The 26902-nt window shown below is 41.3% G+C and overlaps 2 protein-coding genes across 2 annotated transcripts in view; both read right to left on the bottom strand.

The window, feature by feature from the left end:
- The window catches only part of LOC118218882 (NACHT, LRR and PYD domains-containing protein 3-like), a gene marked incomplete at its 3' end in the record, with an annotated part of 393893 nt that overhangs the window by 250103 nt on the left and 116888 nt on the right, over nt 1–26902 (bottom strand). The window lies entirely within an intron of this gene.
- Nucleotides 1733–26902, bottom strand: part of LOC118218894 (protein NLRC3-like) — a 75669-nt gene continuing 50499 nt past the window's right edge. Inside the window, exons 10-13 of the mRNA XM_035401623.1 lie at nt 9617–9959; nt 6909–8703; nt 1983–2156; nt 1733–1820 (exon numbers count right to left, since the gene is read on the bottom strand). Coding sequence (XP_035257514.1) covers nt 1781–1820; nt 1983–2156; nt 6909–8703; nt 9617–9959 — 2352 coding nt within the window. The 3' untranslated portion in view covers nt 1733–1780. The remainder of the gene's footprint in view (nt 1821–1982; nt 2157–6908; nt 8704–9616; nt 9960–26902) is intronic.

Raw genomic sequence — 26902 nt, 5'->3', positions numbered from 1 at the left:
GCTCTGACCCTGATATTCTTCTTCGCTGATTGCGGGTGGGGAAATAAATAAGGCATGTGTGTATTAGTGATGTGCGGATGGCAGTTATATCCGCGGGCACCACGGTTAATCTGCGGATCGGGCGGGCCGAGTCATAAAAATTAACATTCTGATTAATAGCGGATGGGTTGTAGGTGGGTGAAATAATACATCATTAATGAGGAAAATATTAATTACATTCTCTAAAATGTAATATTATATTATATAATATTATATATTTTAATCTTCATTTTTCGTCAGGCGTGAATTAGCAGACTAGACTCTCGTTGCGCCAATTGCGGCGTCCACTTGTCTTAAGCAGCAATGGAGGAAAAAAAGATCTGAGAGAAAATTTAAAAAAGGAGAATTAAAAAAAGGAAGGGCAGAAAAGTTCCATGTGGGCGCAATTTAGTGAAATAAATAACCATGACGAGTCAAGTGCTGGGTATGTCATATGCAACAGCTGCGAAATAATGAGAAATAGCGGTAATGTGTGATCGGGTGCGGGTCTCTAAATCGGAGAAAATAATTTGTTCGGGTGGGTGGCGGGTGGATGATTTATGCGTACATGTGGATTCGGATGACGTCAGAGCCGATCCGCGCATCACTAGTGTGTATGTGTGAAACCGCGCCCTGTACTCCTCCGGGAGCAGCGCACACTTTTATTTGAGTTATTTGAGTTTGATTTATTTATTTGAGTTTGTCAAGCACTTTAAACATCAGCAGTTTTTAAGTTTATTTTTTAAACAATTGAGGTTATTGCCATTTCTTGTTTGTGCTGTGATTTAAATAAAGAAAAAACATTTATCTGCACCTTTATTCCTGTTTACAATCATTTACATAATGTGTTAAGAAATTACCAATGTGTATGGGAACTGACAAAAAAGGTAACACTTAAAATGTATTATTACGGCGCCAAAAGGCGCGGTGATTTTGGGTCTAACTAAATTATGTGCTGCTGCACCTAAATGAAAAAGTTAGGCGCACCAGTGCATCCAATGTAAAAAGTTAGTCTGGAGCCCTGTAAATCCAAGGAAGTTATACTTATTTTATACAATACCTTTGTCAGACCACACTTAGTGAACTGTGTGCAGTTCTGGGGACTGTACTACAAGAAAGATATAGAGGATCTGGAAAAGGTTGAAATAAGGGAAACCAAACTGGTTCCTGGTATGAAAGATAAAAGTTTTGAGGAAAGACTTCAGATGCTTAACTTCTTCAAGCTTAGTAAAAGTAGACTCAGGGTTATTTGATTGAGTCTTTTAAATTCATAAAGGGGATCAACAAAGTGAACTACAAGAGATTCTTCAGGTTCAGCTCTGTTAGTATGACGAGGGGGCATAAAAGGAAATTAGCAAAAGGTAAATTCCACACCGACGTTAGGAAGTATTTTTTCACACAGAGAGTAGTCACTGTGTAGAATAGCTTGGCGCATGTCATGTAGTAGAGGCAGAAACTCTGGGGGTTGTCAAGACCAGGCTTGATACGATGCTAGATACTATCTAGTTTGTAGGTAAACCAAGCACTAGTGGTAGGTAGGAAAATGGCGAGCATGTCGGGCTGAATGGCCTATTCTCGTCATTATGTTATGTTATGTTATTTTTGTTATGTTATGATAGACATGAAACATATTACTATACTGAAGTGTTCAATATTTTACAATGTCAATTATGCATTCAGCATCCAGTCATCACCTGTGACCTGATACTACAGACTCCACTGGAAACGTATATTCTGGTCAAGAACCACAAACCTGGCAACCCTAAGACTCATGAGGGTTTATCCTGCTTTTCATTGTTGTGCTAGAGCACTTAGAAGAGAGGGATGAGAACAATGTGGACAAAGAAAGAATTGCGGTGGACATAGCAGTAAACAGAGAGAAAGCACTTCTTATATTTCACTGCACAGAGCCATAATCACTAAATCTATTTAGTTAAGGTCACACAGTACACAGCACAACTCACCCCAGTCTCTGTAGTTTACAGTTTGGACTCATCAGTCCAGCACAGAGCAGCTTCACTCCTGAATCTCCCAGGTTATTGTAGCTGAGGTCCAGATCTCTCAGGGGTGAGTTTGATGACTGGAGAGCAGAGGCCACAATTTCACAGGACTTCTCTGTGAGGTCACACCTGTTCAGTCTGCAAAGAAGAGTTTATATATTATTGTATGCTTAAATAGCGCAATATACTGTAAAATCTGATATGTGCAATGTAACAGTAATCACATAAAGTGATGAAGAGTTATATTGAGGATTTAAAGTTACTGATGCTCTGAGGAAAATGACTTTGCTACACTCTCCAACTGCAGCACTTTGGGCCTGAGAATTAGACGTCCTGTTGGACAGAACTCTGACAGTTCTACAGATGAAATTCTTACCCAAATGGCCCCCTTTCTTCTGACATTTGGCACAGATACAACCAAAAGTAAAGATGCAAGAAATAACACACATCATTCAGGGTGGATAGTGAGTTAGGCTCTGCTTCTTTACTTTTGCTGGTAACTGTGAGAAACTTCCCACAGCATTGCAAGCCAATACACAGCAAAAGCCAGATTCACTTTAGAAACAGGAATGCAAAAAAGTGATCTGTTCACATATAACCAGGCAGTGCAGTCTGTCTGTTTTGCTGAGGTTATATATAACCAGGAAGTGCAGTGCATCTGTTCTGCTGGTGTTACATATAACCAGGTAGTGAAACCAGCTATGTAGGAACTGTTAATGATGCCCTTGAGTTCATTTTGTTGGAATAGTGATACATTAAATGGTGCTGTCCAAGGAGACACCATTTAGCTTTTTCCAGGGTTTAAGAAACTTCAGAATCCTTGTACAGGCCAGACTTTAGCCTGAGATAAGCCTCAGAATTAGCTAAAAAACAGGCACTTTAACAGTCCCCTGAGAAGACCTCACACTGACACCCATTATATCCTACAATTCCTCTACCTTCCTGTTTTCACTCTGTCTACAGGCACTATTGGATTCTGGGTCAGCCTACACCAGAATAAAGCAGAGACCAGGGTGGCACTACTGGCCTTGTAACATGGTGCATTTACTGCCTGACCTAATCTCACAATACAGTAACACAAACATTTCATTCATAACCACACTTGCCTCTCCCAAACCAAACCCAGCATTACATTAATCATAATGTTGAAAAAATATCTCATCTTCTTGAACAATGTAAGAGGGGTACAGACTGAGCAGGCTCTCTCTGGTCATCTCCCACTCACAAATTATCTATGCATGGACTAGGGATAAAAGGGGGATTCTTCCCCCCTTTTGAAAAACATGGATTTGATTCAATCAACATTTGTCCTTAACTGACTGACATTTAAAAGGAGGGATTCTTTTTTCTACACAAACACAGTTCGAACTACTTCACCAAACTGAGTTAGATAAGAATAAGTGTAACACTTGTGTTTACTTGTCCAAGTCAAAGTTAAGGACAAATGTTAGTTCAATAAAGACCATAGGGGTGTTTGTATGGCTAATCTGCAAAGAAATCAGACCTTGTTATTCTACTAATAATGCGGCTGACCAAACTCAGCTAAAAACTCAGCTAAAAATTGGATTAATTAATATCAGATCACTAGCCCCTAAGGCAACTCTTGTAAATGAATTAATTACTGATCACCAAGTTGAAATCTTATGTGTAACTGAAACTTGGCTTAAAACTGTATATTGCCTTAAATGAATCCACCCCTCCTGGCTACAGCTATACTCACGTTCCCCGTCTGACGGGTCATGGCGGTGGTGTTGCTGCTGTATATCATTCTAATCTTTTTGCTACTTTGAAATCTGGCTTCAAATGTAACTTTTTTGAAGTGCTTGTTCTCAGTTTTGCACATCCGAACAAAAAAGCAGTCAGTTTTATCCTTGCAATTGTATACAGGCCACCAGGGCCATACAGTGGCTTTTTACTTGAATTTGCTGATTTCCTTTCCAGCCTGGTTGTTAATTCAGATAAAGTAGTAATTGTAGGGGACTTCAATATTCACATGGATAGTGAAGGTGATCCTCTCAGATCAGCACTCTTGTCTATCACTGAATCTATTGGCTTCGATCAACATATACATCAGCCCACACATTCTCATAACCATACTCTTGATCTGCTCTTAACTTATGATACAGAAATAGCAAATATAGCAGTTATACCTAAAAACCCTGTGCTATCAGACCATTATTGAATTACTTTCCAACTTTCACAAGTCTGTCATGTGTCACCAGATCCTTCATTCTATCTTATCTGTAAGCTTTCCTCCAGGAGTGCAAATGCTTTTATTAATGAGCTCCCAGGCTCATTTGTGCACTGTGGGGATTTTCTTGGCTCCCACCCGAACACATACAAAAATGCAAGCATTAGCTCAATTGATCAGCTGACAGACAACACAAATTACATACTTTCAGAACCCTGGATACTCTCGCACCTCTTAAGAAGAAGAAAGTCCACTATAAGGAATTAGCACCCTGGTACAATGACCATACTCGTGCTCTCAAACAAGCTTCACGCCAACTTGAGCGCAAATGGCGTTCTACTAAATTGCAGGTATTCCTCCAGGACTGGAAAGACAGTCTACTAACTTATAAACATGCCCTCTCCACAGCACGTTCCTCATACTTTTCTACTTTAACAGATGAAAATATAAACAATCCTAGGCACCTGTTTAACACTGTTGCCAGGTTGACCAAGAATCAAGTTGATGAATTTCTTTGATGACAAAATAATAAAAATCAGGGGCAAGATTCAAAGTTCTCCTACCACCCCTTATATAGGGTCTGCCCTTCCATCCGCTCAACGCATGGATGCAGAATCTTCAGAAGAATCTTCAGAAAGACAGGCGGCCTATCTGAACTCTTTTGCTCCAATAGATCTCATGGAGTTTAATGCCATAGTTAATACCTCAAAATCTTCTACTTGTCTTCTAGACCCTATCCCTAAGAAGCTTTTCAAGGAGCTATTACCAGTGATTGGAACACCAATGTTACGTATTGTCAATGTGTCTTTAGCATCTGGACACACACCACAGACTCTTAAACTTGCAGCCATCAAACCCCTTCTTAAGAAGCTAAACTTGGATGCGAATGACCTAACTACAGATTTTTATCACTTGAGAAACATCTCAAAAAATCTGAAAATACTGTCCTTACATGATGCAGAAAAGCTAGTTCATGCTTTTGTTACTTCAAGATCAGATTACTGCAATGCTCTTTTGTCTGGATGTGCAAATTCCTCTCCGAAAGGGCTCCAGCTAATTCAAAATGCAGCAGCTCGTATTCTCACTAGAACCAGGAGATTCGAGCACATCAGCCCAGTGTTAGCATCGCTTCACTGGTTGCCAGTTAAATTACAAATAGACTATAAGATACTACTTCTTACCTTTAAAGCCTTACATGGGCTTGCCCCTTTGTACTTAAATGATTTACTTCTTCCTTATATTCCCTCACAAACGCTCTGTTCGCAGGGTGCAGGCCTCCTTGTTATTCCTAGAATATCTAAAAGTACCATAGGTGGTAGAGCCTTCTCCTATCGTGCTCCCCTCCTGTGGAACAAGTTGCCTGCCCATGTTCAGGGCACAGACACTATCACCTTATTTAAAGCTAGGCTCAAGCTTAGTCTCTCTTATATTTGAGAGGCAGGAGTGGGTGGTGGGCATAGTTATAGAGTCTCTGGCAGACTGAGCGGTTAGTGCTGTCACTGGATCATCATTGGTAGTGCTGTGTTAAGCTGAACCGGTCATGGTCTGGTGATGACTGTCTCAAGCCTGCCCTCATGGCTGCGTTGGCCCCTGCCTCTGTTTCCCTTAGCTATGCTCCCATAGCCTTATTCTGCCGGGGTTTTCCTTATCGCACGTGGGCACCTCTATTTCTAATCTACCATTTGAACCCCCTAACAACATTTTTTTTTCTCGTCTTCCTCGGCTCTGGGCACCTGCCCGGAGCTCTAACCCAAGTTTGCTGAGTACCCCCCCTGGCCCGGAGCTCCAGCCCTAGACCAGCTAGACCAGCTGGGCACCCCCGCCTCCTGCCACTGTTGATTTTCCATAACAAACCGGTGCCTGCCTGCGGCAGATGGGTTCCCCGGCCTCTGAGTCCGGTTCTGCTCAAGGTTTCTTCCTGTTATCAGTCAGGGAGTTTTTCCTTGCCACTGTTGTCCTAGGCTTACTCTTTGGGGGCCGGTTCTCTGTAAAGCTGCTTTGTGACAAAGCTCCTTTGTGAAAAGCGCTATACAAATAAAATAAAATAGAAATGAAGTGTTGGCCTGTAAGGCAAAAGTGAGCCTTTGATCTTGTGCCCTTGCTTCTCAGCTCTGCCTTGGTCTTTTATGATCACAGTCTTGGATCTCTGGTCTTGATTCTTTAGCTGCTTGTTTTACCATCCTGGGTCATAGTGGGACAGACAAACTGTGGTTCTGCGGTACCTTTCATTCATTTTTTTCACAATGATATTATTTATTTTCCATGTCTGTCTAATTTTGTGTAAAGGAAGTGTAGCTTGTATTTTTCTATTTGATGGGGAATATGTTCATATTAATACTGTAACATACTATACCCTCTCTTCATTTAAATCTGCGAGTTGTATGTTTGGACCATTATTGATCCATCACATTGGTTTGCCTAACAAGGAATTCATGATGTATTTAATAACTGGTATCTTTAATGATAATATGTAAATTAAATCTAATAAAATACATTTTACATGCTGGATAAGTGAGTTTTTACATTGATGGTACTTCTGTATTCATTAAATGAGGGCACAATCTGTTAAAATAGCTTGACTGAAAAATCATAATTCTCACTTGCCTGACAATTTTATTGTATTCTATTTTCACTTTAACTATGAAGTGTTTATAAAAACATGCTGTCATTATCTACTTTAATAATTACATAATACTCACATGGCCTTCCTGCAGTTCACAAGTACTGGTAGCAGTCTCTGATAACCTGCTGCTGATGTGTTGTAGGTCTTCAAGTCAAACTCATCTAGGATCTCCTCTGACATCAGTAACACAAAGGCCAGGGCTGAACATTGGTGTGGTTCCAGCTTTTCATTAGAGAGTTTTCCTGATCTCTGGAAATTCTTGATTTCCTCCACTAGAGAGTTGTCATTCAGTTCATTGAGACAGTGGAACAGATTGATGGTCCTTTCTGCTGAAGTTTCTTCTTTGATCTTCTTCTTAATGTACTGGACTGTTCCCTCAATGCTCTCTGAACTGCTTCCTTTCTTTGTCAGTATTCCTCCTAATAGAGACTGAATGGAGTTCAGAGAGAGGCCTAGAAGGAATCTGAGGAAAAGGTCCAGGTGTCCATTCTTACTCTCTAAGGCCTGATCCACTGCAGTCCTGTGTAACTCAGACAGCTGCACTCTGACTCTGCGTCTGCGAGGTTTTGATTCTTCTGCTCTGAGTACATTTCTCTTCTTATTCACACATGAATGAAACACAAACAAGGCAGCCAGATACTCCTGAATGCTCAGATGCACAAAGCAGTAGACCTTCTTCTCACCCAACCCACACTCCTCTTTAAAGATCTCTGTGCACACCCCAGAGTACACTGAAGCTTCACTGACATCAATGCCACTCTCTCTCAGGTCCTCTTCATAGAATATCAGATTGCCCCTTTCCAGCTGTCGTAAAGCCAGCTGCCCCAGTTTCAGGATGATTTTTGTATTTGATGCTGACATTTTCTTTGGGGTTGTCTCATTGGTGCCATGATACTTCTCATTCTTCACATTAGTCTGAATGAGCAGGAAGTGTGTGTACATTTCAGTCAGAGTTTTGGGCAGGTCTCCACTCACTTTATCCAACATTGTCTCCAGAACAGTAGCAGAAATCCAGCAGAAGACTGGTATGTGACACATGATGTAGAGACTCCTGGATGACTTTATGTGAGAGATAATTTTGCTGGCCTTGTTCCGATCTCTGATTCTCTTCCTGAAGTACTCCTCCTTCTGTGGGTCATTGAATCCTCGTACCTCTGTCACCTGGTGGACGCACTCAGGAGGGATCTGATTGGCTGCTGCTGGTCGGGAGGTGATCCAGAGGAGGGCAGAGGGAAGCAGATTCCTCTTAATGAGGTTGGTCAGCAGCACATCCAATGATGATGACTCTGTTATATCACAGCAAATCTCATTGCTTTGGAAATCTAGAGGAAGTCGACACTCATCCAGACCATCAAAGATGAACACAACTTTGACTTCATCATCTTCAAAACTTTTGATCTCTTTCAGTTGTGGAAAGTATTGCTGCAGAAGTTCCATGAGACTAAATTCTCTCTCCTTTTTCAGATTCAGATCTCGGAAAGGAAGAGTGAAGATGAAATCAATGTCCTGATTGGCTTTTCCATCTGCCCAGTCCAGAATGAACTTCTGCACAGAGACTGTTTTCCCAATGCCAGCGATGCCCTTTGTAAGCATAGTTTTGATTGGTTTCTCTTGTCCAGGTGAAGGCTTAAAGATGTCATTGCAGATGATTGCAGTCTCATGTGTGGTTTGTCTCTTCCATGCTATCTCAACCTGTCTGATCTCATGTTCATCATTGACCCCCCCACTTCCCCCCTCTGTGATGTAGAGCTCTGTATAGATCTCATTGAGGAGGGTCTGGTGGCCCTGCTTTGCTAAACCTTCAAATATACATTCAAACTTCTTCTTCAGATGAGTTTTCAGTGCCTGCTGGGCTCTTTCTTTGAATTCATCTGAGGAGAGGAAATATGAGAACCAATGTTTAAAATAACAGAAATAGACAAAAAATACTTATGCAGAAAGTTTTCACAATGTTTTACACAGCTCTGAAAGTGTTGCACATTAAGTTGTAGCTATACCTATGTAGTTAAATTGTAACTAGTTTGGTAACAAGAGGTTATTACTGATTAACGCCAATGTAGGAAACATGGAACAGTTAACAATATTTTTGATTACACATGCGAAACAAGGCCAGCCCTGTTACATCTCTTCTGTTAATATGAAATAATTCTGTATCATGAGGACACATTGTGAAAATAACAGGCAAGGTTTATTTGTTATGTATCATGAAGATATGCCCTATACGGTATAACTGCACCTTCAAGTAAAGTGTTGCCCATACCGCTAGTAGTGTTTCACACTTCTCACAAACTGTTGTACACACAACAATGAAAACATAAAAAGGATTCATTTCCATTTCAACATTCAATTTCTTAATTGTTCATAGTATGATGTGTCTTTATGGCAAATATGGTCTTCATGGGTCATGCAGTAATTTAATTATCTTATAATTATTATCATCGGTGCTCCTTAATCCAGGATAAAACCTCAGGGCAGTCAGTCTGATGGGACAGTGGTTTAGTAACTAGCTTTTGATCCCAAGGCTCCTGGTTTTAAAGTCTTTCGGAAACATTTAATCTCATGTGCATTTGATTGCCCCCATTATTACTGCTGGATGCTATATTTGAATTGAAATGCCTTCCTGTACATGTGTGTGATGTTTTTTATATGCAAGATGTAAAACACTATTATCAAAGTGTGAATGCTATAAATCAGTACTCTGCTATTTTGTACTCTGTTATATTTGTTGGCTAAACTCATTTCAACATTCTAATGGCCACAGTAGCAATGAGAGAAAATTCTTACTGTGCTGCTCATCTCTCTCCAGTGGGTCAGTGGCATCCTTCTTCTTCATGGTCCTCAGGATATGGAGTGTGATCTTCAGAGACCCCTCAATGCCACAGGTCTCCAGCATCTTCTCAACTATGTATGGGGCCTCAGGATCCTCCTGCCCTCTCTCAGTGCATTCTGGGTAATCAACAATTTGATGACTCTTGAACACTTCCTTGATCTTCAGAAGCTTAACCAGTACAGAAGGATCTTCTGTTCTTCTACTATTAAAGCATTCTGGGCAACCCTGACTCAGATGGCTCTGAAACAGTTTCAACTTTTCAGTCTTCTTCAGCTTCATTAGAGTGCGCAGGAGAGACTGAAATAAACACATTTAGAGGTGTGCTATATCAGAGTGAAATAAACACATGAAGAGGTGTGCTGTATCAGTGTGAAATAAACACATGAAGAGGTGTGCTGTATCAGTGTGAAATAAACACATGAAGAGGTGTGCTGTATCAGTGTGAAATAAACACATGACGAGGTGTGCTGTCTCAGTGTGTGTAATAAACACATGAAGAGGTGTGCTGTATCAGAGTGTGAAATAAACACATGACGAGGTGTGCTGTATCAGTGTGAAATAAACACATGAAGAGGTGTGCTGTATCAGTGAGAAATAAACACATGACGAGGTGTGCTGTATCAGTGTGTGAAATAAACACATGAAGAGGTGTGCTGTATCAGTGTGTGAAATAAACACATGAAGAGGTGTGCTGTATCAGAGTGTAAAATAAACACATGAAGAGGTGTTCTGTATCAGTGTGAAATAACACATGAAGTGGTGTGCTGTATGAGAGCCATTGAAACAATCAAATTCTTGCAATATACCTCATGTTTTCTCTTATAGGAAGGCCAGAACAGGTACAGATACTTTCAAACAGAATACAAATCTATATCAGCTCTACATCCACAAATCAGCCACCCACTGCCATCATTGAAACCTGTCTGACACACGTCAAATCCTGGATGCAACACAATTTTTTTAAACTCAACTGTGAAAAAACTGAAATCATTCTCATCGGACCAAAACCCCAGCTCACAAAACTACACAACTTCTCCCTCACCATTGACTGGTCCGCAACCTCGGTGTCATACTCGATCCATCCCTCTCCTTTGAAAAGCACATCAACAACACTGTGAAGGTTTCATTTTTCCATCTACGCAATATCTCCAGACTCATACCCTCTCTCACCCATCCCGATGCAGAAAGACTCATTCACGTATTCATTTCCAGCAGACTGGACTACTGCAATGCACTCCTCACTGGTCTTCCCTCCCGTCTCCTACACAAACTGCAACTGGTTCAGAACTCGGCTGCAAGAATACTGTCCCGCACATCCTCCCAGTCTCACATCACCCCTATCTTGAAAGATTTACACTGGCTCCCAATCACATCACGCATCGCATTCAAACTCCTCCTCCTAGTTTACAAATCCCTAAATGGCCTCGCACCCACTTACCTCTCGGATCTCCTGCTCCCCTACCAGCCACCCAGACAGTTACGTTCATCCACTGCCAGCCTCCCCCCCACCATCCCCTCTCAGCGCCGTTCTTTTGGCGACCGCGCCTTCTCAGTTGCCGCCCCCAAACTCTAGAATGCCCTCCCCCCTGACATCCGTACCTCTGACTCACTCACCTCCTTCAAATCACGCCTTAAAACCCACCTCTTTTCCCTAGCTTTCCCTTGATGTTTGTCTTCCCCCTTTCTTTTTTTTTCGTCTCTGAATTGTATGTTTCATTGTATGTATGTATGTATGTACCACTTATTGTAAAGCGTCTTTGAGTTCTTGAAAAGCTCTATATAAAATAAATTTATTATTATTATTATTATTATTATTATTATTACATGCAGAAGGTCCAAAGCCTCAAGTTTGAAGTGCACCTTTTATCCCTGATTAATGCACAGTAAAATGTCAAGTTAATGTCCATTTTTAATTCAACTCTTAACAGATAACATTTGGTCCCACATTGAGAGTGGGATGAAACATTACCTGTTAAGAGGTGAGAGTTGAATTAACACTGGATATTTTATTGTGCGATTTTGTAGAGACACTACTTGTGATAAATCAAGAGTTCCCATAGAATAAATCAGTTTCAGAGTGCAATACATTTGGAGAATTCTGACTATAAACTGCATGCTTCAAACACTCTGTTTGGAGTCATACTCTGCCATTGTGTTTGGGTCCTAAAAAAGAATTTGCGTCTTTCTGTGAGCCCAGGAGGACCAGGTAGCACTCTACAAAATTTAAAAACCTGATGACATATTCAATCTTATCAATTAAAGCGTAGTAATTCATTTTTTGTCATGCGATCATATTCAAAGGGAATGCAGTGTACAGTACAAGACAATCACACAAGCAAATATTAAAATAGAAAAAATATATAAATAATACCTGTTTTGACAACAGTTTCTCTGAACTCCTCTCTACAATATGGTTGGACACCTGTGAGCAGTGGATCCTGTGAACAAATCATGAGACAAAGTTTACAGTTAAATTAATATTCTTACTGCAGCTCTAACTCACAGCACATGGAGACAGAGCTTCCAGTTAAACTCATCCTCTTACTGCAGCTCTAACTCACAGCACATGGAGACAGAGCTTCCAGTTAAACTCATCCTGTTACTGCAGCTCTAACTCACAGCATATCCGAATGTGATATAAAATATGTCATGACACTTTAAAATGATTTAATACACCCATCTTGACCTGAATGTCCTATCATGCACCCGACTACACTTGAAAGTTGGCAATTAAATTTAAGTTCAATTCAACCGTAGTGTCAATATGAACTTGTTACATTACCTTTGATCACCTGTGAACTGTCCTCTGAAGTGGATCGGACGATCCATTGAATGATCACTCTTCACAGACAGACAGCTGGGTACAGGTGACCCTGTCCTCTCTATCTGAGCCCTGTGAACAAACATGGAAACAGAGCTTCCAGTTAAATTCACCCTCTTACTGCAGGTCTAATTCACAGCAAATGGAGACAGAGCTTCCAGTTAAACTCATCCTCTTACTGCAGCTCTACCTCACAGCACATGGAGACAGAGCTTCCAGTTAAACTCATCCTATTACTGCAGCTCTAACTCACAGCACATGGAGAAAGAGATTCCAGTTAAACTCATCCTCTTACTGCAGTTCTAACTCACAACACATGGAGACAGAGCTTCCAGTTAAACTCATCCACTTACTGCAGCTCTAACTCACAGCAAATTTTGACAGAGCTTCCAGTTAAACTCATCCTCTTACTGCAGCTCTAAGTCACAGCAGATGGAGACAGAGCTTCCAGTTAAACTCACAGTCTACCTGCAGCTCTAACTCACAGCACACAGAGACAGAGCTTCCGGTTGAACTCATCCTGTTACTGCAGCTCTAACTCACAGCACATCCGAATGTGATATAAAATACGTAATGACACTTTAAAATGATTTAATACACCCATCTTGACCTGAATGTCCTATCATGCACCCCACTACACTTGAAAGTTGGCAATTAAATTTAAGTTCAATTCAACCGTAATGTCAATATGAACTTGTTTCATTACCTTTGATCACCTGTGAACTGTCCTCTGAAGTGGATTGGACGATCCATTGAATGATCACTCTTCACAGACAGACAGCTGGGTACAGGTGACCCTGTCCTCTCTACCTGAGCCCTGTGAACAAACATGGAAACAGAGCTTCCAGTTAAATTCACCATCTTACTGCAGGTCTAATTCACAGCACATGGAGACAGAGCTTCCAGTTAAACTCACCCTCTTACTGGAACTCTAACTCACAGCACATGGAGACAGAGATTCCAGTTAAACTCATCCTCTTATTGCAGCTCTAACTCACAACACATGGAGACAGAGCTTCCAGTTAAACTCATCCACTTACTGCAGCTCTAACTCACAGCAAATTTTGACAGAGCTTCCAGTTAAACTCATCCTCTTACTGCAGCTCTAAGTCACAGCAGATGGAGACAGAGCTTTCAGTTAAACTCATCCTCTTACTGCAGCTCTAATTCACAGCACATGGAGACAGAGCTTCCAGTTAAACTCATCCTCTTACTGCAGCTCTAACTCACAGCCAATGTTGACAGAGCTTCCAGTTAAACTCATCCTATTACTGTAGCTCTAACCCACAGCACATGGAGAGAGAGCTTCCAGTTAAACTCACAGTCTAACTGCAGCTCTAACTCACAGCACACGGAGACAGAGCTTCCGGTTAAACTCATCCTCTTACTGCAGCTCTAACTCACAGCACATGGAGACAGAGCTTCCAGTTAAACTCATCCTTTTACTGCAGCACTAACTCACAGCACATGGAGACAAAGCTTCCAGTAAAACACATCCTCCTACTTCAGTTCTAACTCACAGCACATGGAGACAAAGCTTCCAGTTAAAATCATCCTCTTACTGCAGCTCTCTAACTCACAGCACATGGAGAAAGAGCTTCCAGTTAAACTCATCTTACTGCAGCTCTAACTCACAGCACATGGAGACAGATCATCCAGTTAAACTCATCCTCTTACTGCAGCTCTAACTCACAGCACATGGAGACAGAGATTCCAGTTAAACTCATCCTTTTACTGCAGCACTAACTCACAGCACATGGAGACAGAGCTCCCAGTTAAACTCATCCTCTTATTGCAGCTCTCTAACTCACAGCACATGGAGACAGAGATTCCAGTTAAACTAATCCACTTACTGCAGCTCTAACTCACAACAAATTTTGACAGAGCTTCCAGTTAAACTCATCTTCTTACTGCAGCTCTAACTCACAACACATGGAGACAGAGCTTCCAGTTAAACTCATCCACTTACTGCAGCTCTAACTCACAGTACATGGAGACAGAGCTTCCAGTTAAACTAATCCACTTACTGCAGCTCTAACTCACAGCAAATTTTGACAGAGCTTCCAGTTAAACTCATCCTACTACTGCAGCTCTAACTCACAGCACATGGAGACAGAGCTTCCAGTTAAACTCATCCTCTCACTGCAGCTCTAATTCACAGCACATGGAGACAGAGCTTCCAGTTAAACTCATCATCTTACTGCAGCTCTAACTCACAGCACATGGAGACAGAGCTTCCAGTTAAACTCATCCTATTACTGCAGCTCTAACTCACAGCACATCCGAATGTGATATAAAATATGTCATGACACTTTAAAATGATTTAATACACCCATCTTGACCTGAATGTCCTATCATGCACCCCACTACACCTGAAAGTTGGCAATTAAATTTAAGTTCAATTCAACCGTAGTGTCAATATGAACTTGTTTCATTACCTTTGATCACCTGTGAACTGTCCTCTGAAGTGGATTGGACGATCCATTGAATGATCACTCTTCACAGACAGACAGCTGGGTACAGGTGACCCTGTCCTCTCTACCTGAGCCCTGTGAACAAACAGGGAAACAGAGCTTCCAGTTAAATTCACCCTCTTACTGCAGGTCTAATTCACAGCACAAGGAGACAGAGCTTCCAGTTAAACTCACCCTCTTACTGCAGCTCTAACTCACAGCACATGGAGACAGAGCTTCCAGTTAAACTCATCCTCTTACTGCAGCTCTAACTCACAGCACATGGAGACAGAGCTTCCAGTTAAACTCATCCTCTCACTGCAGCTCTAACTCACAGCACATGGAGACAAAGCTTCCAGTTAAACTCATCCTCTTACTGCAGCTCTAATTCACAGCACATGGAGACAGAGCTTCCAGTTAAACTCATCCTCTTACTGCAGCTCTAACTCACAGCACATGGAGACAGAGCTTCCAGTTAAACTCATCCTATTACTGCAGCTCTAACTCACAGCATATCCGAATGTGATATAAAATACGTCATGACACTTTAAAATGATTTAATACACCCATCTCGACCTGAATGTCCTATCATGCACCCCACTACACCTGAAAGTTGGCAATTAAATTTAAGTTCAATTCAACCGTAGTGTCAATATGAACTTGTTTCATTACCTTTGATCACCTGTGAAATGTCCTCTGAAGTGGATCGGACGATCCATTGAATGATCACTCTTCACAGACAGACAGCTGGGTACAGGTGACCCTGTCCTCTCTACATGAGCCCTGTGAACAAACATGGAAACAGAGCTTCCAGTTAAATTCACCCTCTTACTGCAGGTCTAATTCACAGCACATGGAGACAGAGCTTCCAGTTAAACTCATCCTCTTACTGCAGCTCTAACTCACAGCACATGGAGACAGAGCTTCCAGTTAAACTCATCCTCTTACTGGAACTCTACCTCACAGCACATGGAGACAGAGCTTCCAGTTAAACTCATCCTATTACTGCAGCTCAAACTCACAGCACATGGAGACAGAACTTCCAGTTAAACTCATCCTCTTACTGCAGCTCTAACTCACAACACATGGAAACAGAGCTTCCAGTTAAACTCATCCACTTACTGCAGCTCTAACTCACAGCAAATTCTGACAGAGCTTCCAGTTAAACTCATCCTCTTACTGCAGCTCTAAGTCACAGCAGATGGAGACAGAGCTTTCAGTTAAACTCATCCTCTTACTGCAGCTCTAATTCACAGCACATGGAGACAGAGCATCCAGTTAAACTCATCCTCTTACTGCAGCTCTAACTCACAGCACATGGAGACAGAGCTTCCAGTTAAACTCATCCTATTACTGCAGCTCTAACTCACAGCACATGGAGACAGAGCTTCCAGTTAAACTCATCCTCTTACTGCAGCTCTAACTCACAACACATGGAGACAGAGCTTCCAGTTAAACTCATCCACTTACTGCAGCTCTAACTCACAGCAAATTTTGACAGAGCTTCCAGTTAAACTCATCCTCTTACTGCAGCTCTAATTCACAGCACATGGAGACAGAGCATCCAGTTAAACTGATCCTCTTACTGCAGCTCTAACTCACAGCACGTGGAGACAGAGCTTCCAGTTAAACTCATCCTATTACTGCAGCTCTAACTCACAGCACATGGAGACAGAGCTTCCAGTTAAACTCATCCTCTTACTGCAGCTCTAACTCACAGCACATGGAGACAGAGCTTCCAGTTAAACTCATCCTATTACTGTAGCTCTAACCCACAGCACATAGAGACAGAGCTTCCAGTTAAACTCATCCGCTTACTGCAGCTTTAACTAACAGCATATGAAGACAGAGCTTCCAGTTAAACTCATCCACTAACTGCAGCACTAATTCACAGCACATGGAGACAGAGCTTCCAGTAAAACAAATCGTTTTACTGCAGCTCTAACTCACAGCACATGGAGACAGAGCTTCCAGTTAAACTCATCCTATTACTGCAGCTCTAACTCACAGCACATGGAGACAGAGCTTCCAGTTAAACTCACAGTCTACCTGCAGCTCTAACTCACAGCACACAGAGACAGAGCTTCCGGTTGAACTCATCCTCTTACTGCAGCTCTAACTCACAGCACATGGAGACAGAGCTTCCAGTTAAACTCATCCTATTACTGTAGCTCTAACCCACAGCACATAGAGACAGAGCTTCCAGTTAAACTCATCCTCTTACTGCAGCTCTAACTCACAGCACATGGAGACAGAGCTTCCAGTTAAACTCATCCTTTTACTGCAGCACTAACTCACAGCACATGGAGACAGAGCTTCCAGTAAAACACATCCTCTTACTGCAGCTCTACCTCACAGCACATGGAGACAGAGCTTCCAGTTAAACTCATCCTATTACTGCAGCTCTAACTCACAGCACATGGAGACAGAGCTTCCAGTTAAACTCACAGTCTACCTGCAGCTCTAACTCACAGCACACAGAGACAGAGCTTCCGGTTGAACTCATCCTGTTACTGCAGCTCTAACTCACAGCACATCCGAATGTGATATAAAATACGTCATGACACTTTAAAATGATTTAATACACCCATCTTGACCTGAATGTCCTATCATGCACCCCACTACACCTGAAAGTTGGCAATTAAATTTAAGTTCAATTCAACCGTAATGTCAATATGAACTTGTTTCATTACCTTTGATCACCTGTGAACTGTCCTCTGAAGTGGATTGGACGATCCATTGAATGATCACTCTTCACAGACAGACAGCTGGGTACAGGTGACCCTGTCCTCTCTACCTGAGCCCTGTGAACAAACATGGAAACAGAGCTTCCAGTTAAATTCACCATCTTACTGCAGGTCTAATTCACAGCACATGGAGACAGAGCTTCCAGTTAAACTCGCCCTCTTACTGGAACTCTAACTCACAGCACATGGAGACAGAGATTCCAGTTAAACTCATCCTCTTATTGCAGCTCTAACTCACAACACATGGAGACAGAGCTTCCAGTTAAACTCATCCACTTACTGCAGCTCTAACTCACAGCAAATTTTGACAGAGCTTCCAGTTAAACTCATCCTCTTACTGCAGCTCTAAGTCACAGCAGATGGAGACAGAGCTTTCAGTTAAACTCATCCTCTTACTGCAGCTCTAACTCACAGCACATGGAGACAGAGCTTCCAGTTAAACCCATCCTCTTACTGCAGCTCTAACTCACAGCCAATGTTGACAGAGCTTCCAGTTAAACTCATCCTATTACTGTAGCTCTAACCCACAGCACATGGAGAGAGAGCTTCCAGTTAAACTCACAGTCTAACTGCAGCTCTAACTCACAGCACACGGAGACAGAGCTTCCGGTTAAACTCATCCTCTTACTGCAGCTCTAACTCACAACACACGGAGACAGAGCTTCCGGTTAAACTCATCCTCTTACTGCAGCTCTAACTCACAGCACATGGAGAAAGAGCTTCCAGTTAAACTCATCCTATTACTGCAGCTCTAACTCACAGCATATCCGAATGTGATATAAAATACGTCATGACACTTTAAAATGATTTAATACACCCATCTCGACCTGAATGTCCTATCATGCACCCCGCTATACCTGAAAGTTGGCAATTAAATTTAAGTTCAATTCAACCGTAGTGTCAATATGAACTTGTTTCATTACCTTTGATCACCTGTGAACTGTCCTCTGAAGTGGATCGGACGATCCATTGAATGATCACTCTTCACAGACAGACAGCTGGGTACAGGTGACCCTGTCCTCTCTACCTGAGCCCTGTGAACAAACATGGAAACAGAGCTTCCAGTTAAATTCACCCTCTTACTGCAGGTCTAATTCACAGCAAATGGAGACAGGGCTTCCAGTTAAACTCATCCTCTTACTGCAGCTCTACCTCACAGCACATGGAGACAGAGCTTCCAGTTAAACTCATCCTATTACTGCAGCTCTAACTCACAGCACATGGAAACAGAGCTTCCAGTTAAACTCATCCTCTTACTGCAGCTCTAACTCACAACACATGGAGACAGAGCTTCCAGTTAAACTCATCCACTTACTGCAGCTCTAACTCACAGCAAATTTTGACAGAGCATCCAGTTAAACTCATCCTCTTACTGCAGCTCTAAGTCACAGCAGATGGAGACAGAGCTTTCAGTTAAACTCATCCTCTTACTGCAGCTCTAATTCACAGCACATGGAGACAGAGCATCCAGTTAAACTCATCCTCTTACTGCAGCTCTAACTCACAGCACGTGGAGACAGAGCTTCCAGTTAAACTCATCCTATTACTGCAGCTCTAACTCACAGCACATGGAGACAGAGCTTCCAGTTAAACTCATCCTCTTACTGCAGCTCTAACTCACAGCACATGGAGACAGAGCTTCCAGTTAAACTCATCCTATTACTGTAGCTCTAACCCACAGCACATAGAGACAGAGCTTCCAGTTAAACTCATCCTCTTACTGCAGCTCTAACTCACAGCACATGGAGACAGAGCTTCCAGTTAAACTCATCCTTTTACTGCAGCACTAACTCACAGCACATGGAGACAGAGCTTCCAGTAAAACACATCCTCTTACTGCAGCTCTACCTCACAGCACATGGAGACAGAGCTTCCAGTTAAACTCATCCTATTACTGCAGCTCTAACTCACAGCACATGGAGACAGAGCTTCCAGTTAAACTCATCCTCTTACTGCAGCTCTAACTCACAGCACATGGAGACAGAGCTTCCAGTTAAACTCATCCTCTCACTGCAGCTCTAACTCACAGCAAATGGAGACAAAGCTTCCAGTTAAACTTATCCTCTTACTGCAACTCTAACTCACAGCACATGGAGACAGAGCTTCCAGTAAAACACATCCTCCTACTGCAGCTCTAACTCACAGCACATGGAGACAGAGCTTCCAGTTAAACTCATCCTCTTACTGCAGCTCTAACTCACAGCACATCGAGACAGAGCTTCCAGTTAAACTCATCCTCTTACTGCAGCTCTAACTCACAGCACATTAACTCTCTGATTCATGCATTTTTACCTCTTTCTCGCAGGGCCGTGGGTTCCATCGTCAGTCTCGGTCTCCTCTGAGGAACTCATTTTAGAAACAGCGCCCCCTGTCTCAGGACACCTGAACACACCAGATCAGATTCACAAGTGGGTTCTGACCCAAATTGGCAGACCTGTAAATACACACAAGAACATGATAACGCACAGACATAATAATACACTGTGAGGGCCACATAATGTAAACGTGTAACACAAAAAGGTAATTTAATTAAGTTTGGTGCATTAAAATATGTACGCACCATATTATGTTATTTGTGCATTTTATCCCACTGATATACTCAATGTATGTATCGATAATGAGTCCTTTGCGAAGTATCGCAAATTTGTATGCCGGCCCTTTAAGAGTTGCGCTCAAGCAGCAAACAGGTGGTGATGGGCCAGGTGATAGGTTTTTTGAAATAGATTGGGGGCAAGAGGTAGCAACGGAGAATGGAGTAAAGGGGAGTCAGCAGAAAATAATCAAGAATTCTGAGATTTGTTGGCGTTTTTGTTTGGATTGTATTTTTTTCAATCTACAATTATTCAACACAGCTCCAAGACAAGAAAACGAGTAACCTGCTGAACCTATGTTTTAAAAGAATTCTCTTCTACTGCATCAGGAGGGTGAGCCGAAGCTTTTTGGGGTTTTTTTTTGTTTTGTTTTTGTTTTGCTTCTTTGAATGCAATGCATTGCTTAATTATTTATTTTTGGAGAGGAAAGAAGATTCTTGCACTCATTCATTAATTTTGGTTTTGGGACTTTTATTTTTGGCACGTTTTCTGGATTAGTGTTTCGTGGATACCTGGCAACTAAACTAAACTCGGACTTCAACTTTAACTGTTATTCAACGGACAAATCGGTTATTATTTCACATTGCCAGTTTAGTAATGATTGTGCCTGGGTTTATGTTTTCCTGATCAAATTCTTGCCATATTGTTATTTTGTTGTTTTTTTTTTTTTTGTTTATTGTTTGGTTGCCTCTGTTGTAATATATAAATTCCGTTCGATTAGATTCCCGTGAATATAGCGTGTTCATTCTGTTTAAATTGGTCTGAATTTGTTATAACACACACACACACACACACACATACATCAAATCTCATAGAACAGACAGGGACAAATCTGGAATTTAACTGAGCCATAAACTTGTACAGTAATACAATTCCTTCCAAAATATTCTGCACCCATGATAACAATTACTAAGACCGTTCAATATAAGGATTACCAGTGCTGAGGTATATTTTCATTGTCCAACATATGGAATATATTTAATGATATAATGGAAACTACCAAAATGACACATTTCTCAGATGATACAACAATTTTACAAAAATTGTGCGTCACAATTATTGGCACCCCTGTATTTGGTACTGTGTGCACCCTCCCCTCGCAGGGATAATGGCACTGAGTCTTTTTACATAACGTCTTATAAGACCAGAGAACACATTGGGAGGGATCTTAGACTCTTCCTCCACCCACAATCTTTCCAGATCCTGATGTCTTTGTTGATCCGTGCTTATGGGCTGTGCTGTTCAATTGAGTCACAGGTTTTCAGGGAGTTTCAGCAGTCTTTAGACTGTTGTAGCCATTGCACAATGATGCTTCTGCATCATTAACCTTTTTATTTGTGGATTTTAACGTGAATTTGGGGTCATTGTCTTGCTGAAAGATCCACTAGTTTCAGTCTGCTGGCAGAGGTAGTCAGGTTTAGGGCTGAATTGTCCTGGTACTTGGGTAGAGTTCACAATGCTGCTTAACCTTAACCTTAACCTTTCCTTAAGGGCCCCAGGACCAGCGTGAGCAAAGTAGCCCCATAACATTAAAGATCCACCACCGTATTTTTCTTTTCAGTATATGCATCGCTAAATCCATCCTACATCATATTCCTGGACATGGTTGTGAGGGGGGCTGGAGCCTCTCCCAGCATGCATTGGGCAAGAGGCAGGAAAAAACCCTGAACAGGTCACCAGTCCATCACAGGGCACACACACCATGCACTTACACACTCATACATTCAAGCAATTCAGTGTCTCCAATTAGCTTAACCTGCATGTCTTTGGACTGTGGGAGGAAACCCATGCAGACATGGGATGAGAATATGCAAACTCCACACACACCACCATGCTGCCCTCCAGCAGTTTTAAACTTCTTCATTATTGCCCTCACAGTAGTAACTAGCATCTTCAGTTTATTTTTCGATCCATTGGCCTGGTTTTCAAAGGTCAGCAACCATTTTCATTTCATTCGTCAGTTCTTTGTCTTTCTCTGTGGCGAAGATGAAAAATGGGTTTCAGAAGCAGGTTCTCTCAGTTTAATCCTCCAGTGAAACAGGAAGCCATGGAAGGCCACAAGAGTTTCTCTTAATATTGATGTAGATTTAGTTTGATTTTATTTATAAGAATCTTTAGGGGTGCCAATTATAATATATTTTTGGGAAATAATAACCCTACCTGAATCCAACCGTCACACTAGAGGGCGCCAGTTCCCCCAATCTTAGTTTGCTTTCTGTGCCTGTTTAGTGCTAATTAAGGAGTTGTGTCGCAAACATTTAATACCTGCAATGTGAATCTGGTCAGGCCAACTGATTTATGACTAGTCAGAGCTAATTTAAGATCTAACTGCTTTTTCACTCATCAAAAAACTTTCAATCTCAAATTACATTTTGCTAGTAAGATTGAAGTTACTTTCGCCATTCAGTTGTAGACCTCCAATTAAGTTTTGACTATCCAAAACGTGAATTCCAGATACTGTATCACCATTTCAATTATGACTAGTCATAACTCAAATTAGAGATATCGCCACTTATCAGTTATCTTTAACTGAAATTATGACTCTTTCATTCCTCCCAATTTAAGATGTCAGGTAACAGGGGACCAGGACCCAAACGCAGAGTGGGGAAAACACCAGGAACTCCAAAAAAGGCAAATCCAATCAAAGACTTTACTCTCATACAGGTAACAGAAAAGAGGGAACAAAAACAAGGCCACTTTCAAAAACAAAAACAGCAGAATTTCCACCAAAAAAAAAAACACACACGAGGAAACAGAACTCGGGCAGGGCAGAACGCACAGACAGAACTGCAGGCAGAAACAGACAAGCAGATACTCTCAGGCAGAAAGACAAGGAACCAGCACCCAAGTTAGGAAAACAGAGAACTTAAATAGCCACAAAGATAACAAGACACAGGTGAACTCAAAGCACAATCAAACCAGAGCAAGGAGGGATAACGAGACACAAAGAAAAACAATGACAGAATAATTGAAAACAATAATACAATTAACACAGGGGTAACTAAAAAGAGAGCAAACTGAAATACAAACTGAAGTACCGCCATCTGGCGGCCCAGAAAAGGAAAAAACAGAAACAGAGAAGGGCAGAATCCTGACATCTAAATGATCTTTTTGGATAACTGAATCTAAGATATTACTAGCCAAAATATGGCAAGCCATTTTAACATCTAATAACCTGTGCGGTTTCACATTACAGATATTTGTCATTCATTTATGACTAGTCAAAACGCTAATTTAAGATATCTCTAATTGTATTTTGACAAGTCAAAACGCTCATTTAAGATATCTCTAATTCGATTTTGACTAGTTTCGCCACTAAGTTCTATGTAACTCCAATTAAAGATATCTAGAATTCAGTTTTGACTATCTAAAACGTGAATTCCAGATACCACCACTTAAATTATGACTCTTACCATCTTACCCATAGTCGGACGGTACACCGAGCAAAACCCGTGCCGTCAAGCCTAGTTCATGCATGTCTATGGTCAAAACCCCTGGTTCTCGCGCACCAATCAGAAGCCAGTACCCAGTGTTAGGACGAATGTAGCCTCGCGAGCCAGTCTCTTTTCTCACTTCGTTCAGCAGAAGGAGGAATTTGGACAGGTTGCCAATAGACGGACGCTTTTTCGCTATTTTCTTATAATAATGTGTGCCTGCGTTGTTCCATGTCCGTTTACCCTATAAACAAACAGCTTGAAACAAAGAACCACTTGTCACAAACACATACATATATGAATTGTAAGGTCAGCCAACCTTATTTTTTTCCTAGTGGGGAAACTAGAAGACCTTTTGGAGAGAAAAAAAGAACAAATATTTCAAGAACAAAAATTAACCTACCTTTATTCTTGGCACATTTAGGCTATAATCAGTAAACTGTCAACTGTGACAGCAAGGTTTCTTTTTCCCTTCATTTATAAAAATAAATATTACTCTTTCTTATAAGGAATGATCAACAAAAACAATTACAAACCAAAACTATTTAAATAAATAATGGAAACATATAACAAAAAATAAATTAAAATAATTTGTAGACATCATTCGTTTACCTTCAATATAAAAAGCGATTGTCAGCTCATCTGTGTTTTGTACCTGAGCGTGAGACGTTGTCATAAAATTTTTCCCGACCGTGAAAACTGCCTGACTTGTTTACATTTTGGACAGATGTGGCTAGCTGGTAAATCTGTCGCTGTTTCCGTCGCAGCACTTTCGACACAAGCACAATCGGAAGCGTTATCCTAAAATTTCTTCTTACCGTGAAGAGTGCCTGACCCGCAACCGTAGTAATGTGTTAACACGGCGGCACAATTATATAGAGAAAAAACGCTATAGGCTATTCAACTGCGAACCGGCACTACCACCAGCCCAGAACCAGCACTAGGTTCGCGTTGGTGGAAAAGGGGTATCATCAGATTCACACCGTGTTAAAGTAAATACTTCGTCATACTGGAGGTGCTTCCTCCCTTGCACGAAATATCCTTACTGCAGGTGTTGCATTTTGCTGTGTGGTTATCTTTTTTAATGAAGCTAAGCCAAACTTTCGAGCGTTTGCTGCGGTCAGCCATGGTCCAGGATGTAAACAGATTTAAACGGTAAAAAGTGTCTGTTCTCGCGTGCTATGTTGACGTACTGCGTAACAAATGACGTGACGTTAGGTCCGCGTAGCTGGTCTTGGCAGATAAGTGCAGCTTTTATGGACTGTAAAATGCTTCCTGCAGTTCACTCGGGAGCGCGACTGAAATATGCATAAGTTAGGAACCGAACTGCAGGATCGAAATGCACGTGCCTTATCGAATCCACGGTTCTTGGAAATTTGGTTCTTGATACCCAACCCTAATTGTACCTGCTATGGACCTCTTTTTAAGATGAGTCTTGAATAAAGTTGAAATGAAATGAAATATAGAGTAGGCCTAATCTCTGCCTAATATAATCACTCCACTGTATATTTTGCCTCAATATTGCAAACCAATTAATTTGATTTAGTAATGGGAATGATTTCCTATAAAACATAAAAGAATAAGTAACAATCTCTTAATCGTTTAATTAAAAACGAAATCCGGGTTTATACGGCAGCGTCAAAATGTCAACAACGAGCGACAATTGACCTCCGTCTCGCTAGGCTACCTCCTCACGAGGTCGAAATGGTCATGGAATATCAAAAATATGGAAGTTAACTTTCTTAAAGGTTATTTCAATATTACTTTCTGGTCTAAATGGTAGGCCATGTTCGGACTCCGTGTGAGCTCTTAGCTTATCAGGCTACGCCTTAAACCCACCATTTTATTGCCAGTTGCAGTTGTCAGTTTTTCTGAATTACGCGGGTTAATGCGATTATACCTGCAGATTTCTTCCCGCATCCCTTTACCTTCAGCATCTCTTACCTCAGTTCCACTCCACAACAGACTGTTTACTCCGTTTTACATTTAATTTAGTTCCTTTTTTCCTGGGGATTCTTTCTCCTCCGTTATTGAAAGGACCGTTAAGTTTCAGTTTCTCTTTTGGACCGCATTTCCTCACTTACTGGCTGAACTGAATGTTCGATGGGCGGAGTTTTATATATCTCATAAAAAACACGCTTTCAACGTACAAAAATGCCAAGTTACTCACACATACAAGACCAGTCCAGGCCTGCCATTAAAAGTATTGATATCAAAATGACGCCAAGTTACGGTACTACAAACAATATAGGCTATCTTGCGTCACCGAAATTAAATAAGATGTATTCCAAAGCAATGCTACCCAATATTTCCTCAATTCTTTCGAGACTTTTTATGCTACGAGCAGGCATATCATAAGCTCCCCAGAAACCTGATGCTAAAGGCATTGTTCAGTTCTGTTGTGCAGAGTGACCGCAAATAACCATTGTAACACCCACAATTATAATATAGAGGTTATTTTCATATACACAACAATTTCTAGATGATCTTATTCAGATTCCTTCTCACATATAGCAAGTCATCTAGCAGAATTGCAGAGTGAGACACGCTGATCCTGGAGGAATATCATGAAACTCCACAACAGAGCCCATAACAATGCCTCTACATGCACAAGATGTCCTCCAGTGTGGAGAGTATGTATAATGTTCTTAAAATGTTTTCAGAAATCTCATGGCACTCTCTAAAATGGCCTTAACTTGATGTACTTAAAACTAGTTTTTCCTATACATATAAAGGTTATAGATAAATACTTATGTGACCTTTGTGACAGAAATTACTTGCACATGGAAAATACAGTGAATTTCATATAAGCCATCTCTACTGAACTTGACTTGACTTTATTGTCCCTGTAGAGAAATGTGGATTGCAGCACTGTGTTATGTTAAAGGGCATCACAGACGCAGACAATAGAAAGTTAGAAACATTGCAAATGTCACAGTAGTAGTAGCACAGAAGTATACAATATGCAGAGATGCTACAGAGGCAGCCCAGTATGACAGACAGCTGGAGCCACCAGATAAGCTGGTATTAGGCGTGGCTGGTGCCTGATGGCTCTCTGGTGTCTGAGTGAGTTCCAGTTTTATTTTTGAAAGTAGAAATATATAACTTGACATAACTGCGAGACAATATTTTACAGTAAGATAAGATTGCTATTAAGCTACTTGAACCAATTCATATGCAGATTAAGACATTTT

This window comes from Anguilla anguilla, chromosome 19, assembly GCF_013347855.1.
Source record: "Anguilla anguilla isolate fAngAng1 chromosome 19, fAngAng1.pri, whole genome shotgun sequence".
Classification (NCBI taxonomy): domain Eukaryota; kingdom Metazoa; phylum Chordata; class Actinopteri; order Anguilliformes; family Anguillidae; genus Anguilla; species Anguilla anguilla.
The sequence above is the reverse complement of the archived record's forward strand: the minus strand, read 5'-3'. Positions and strand labels throughout refer to the sequence as shown.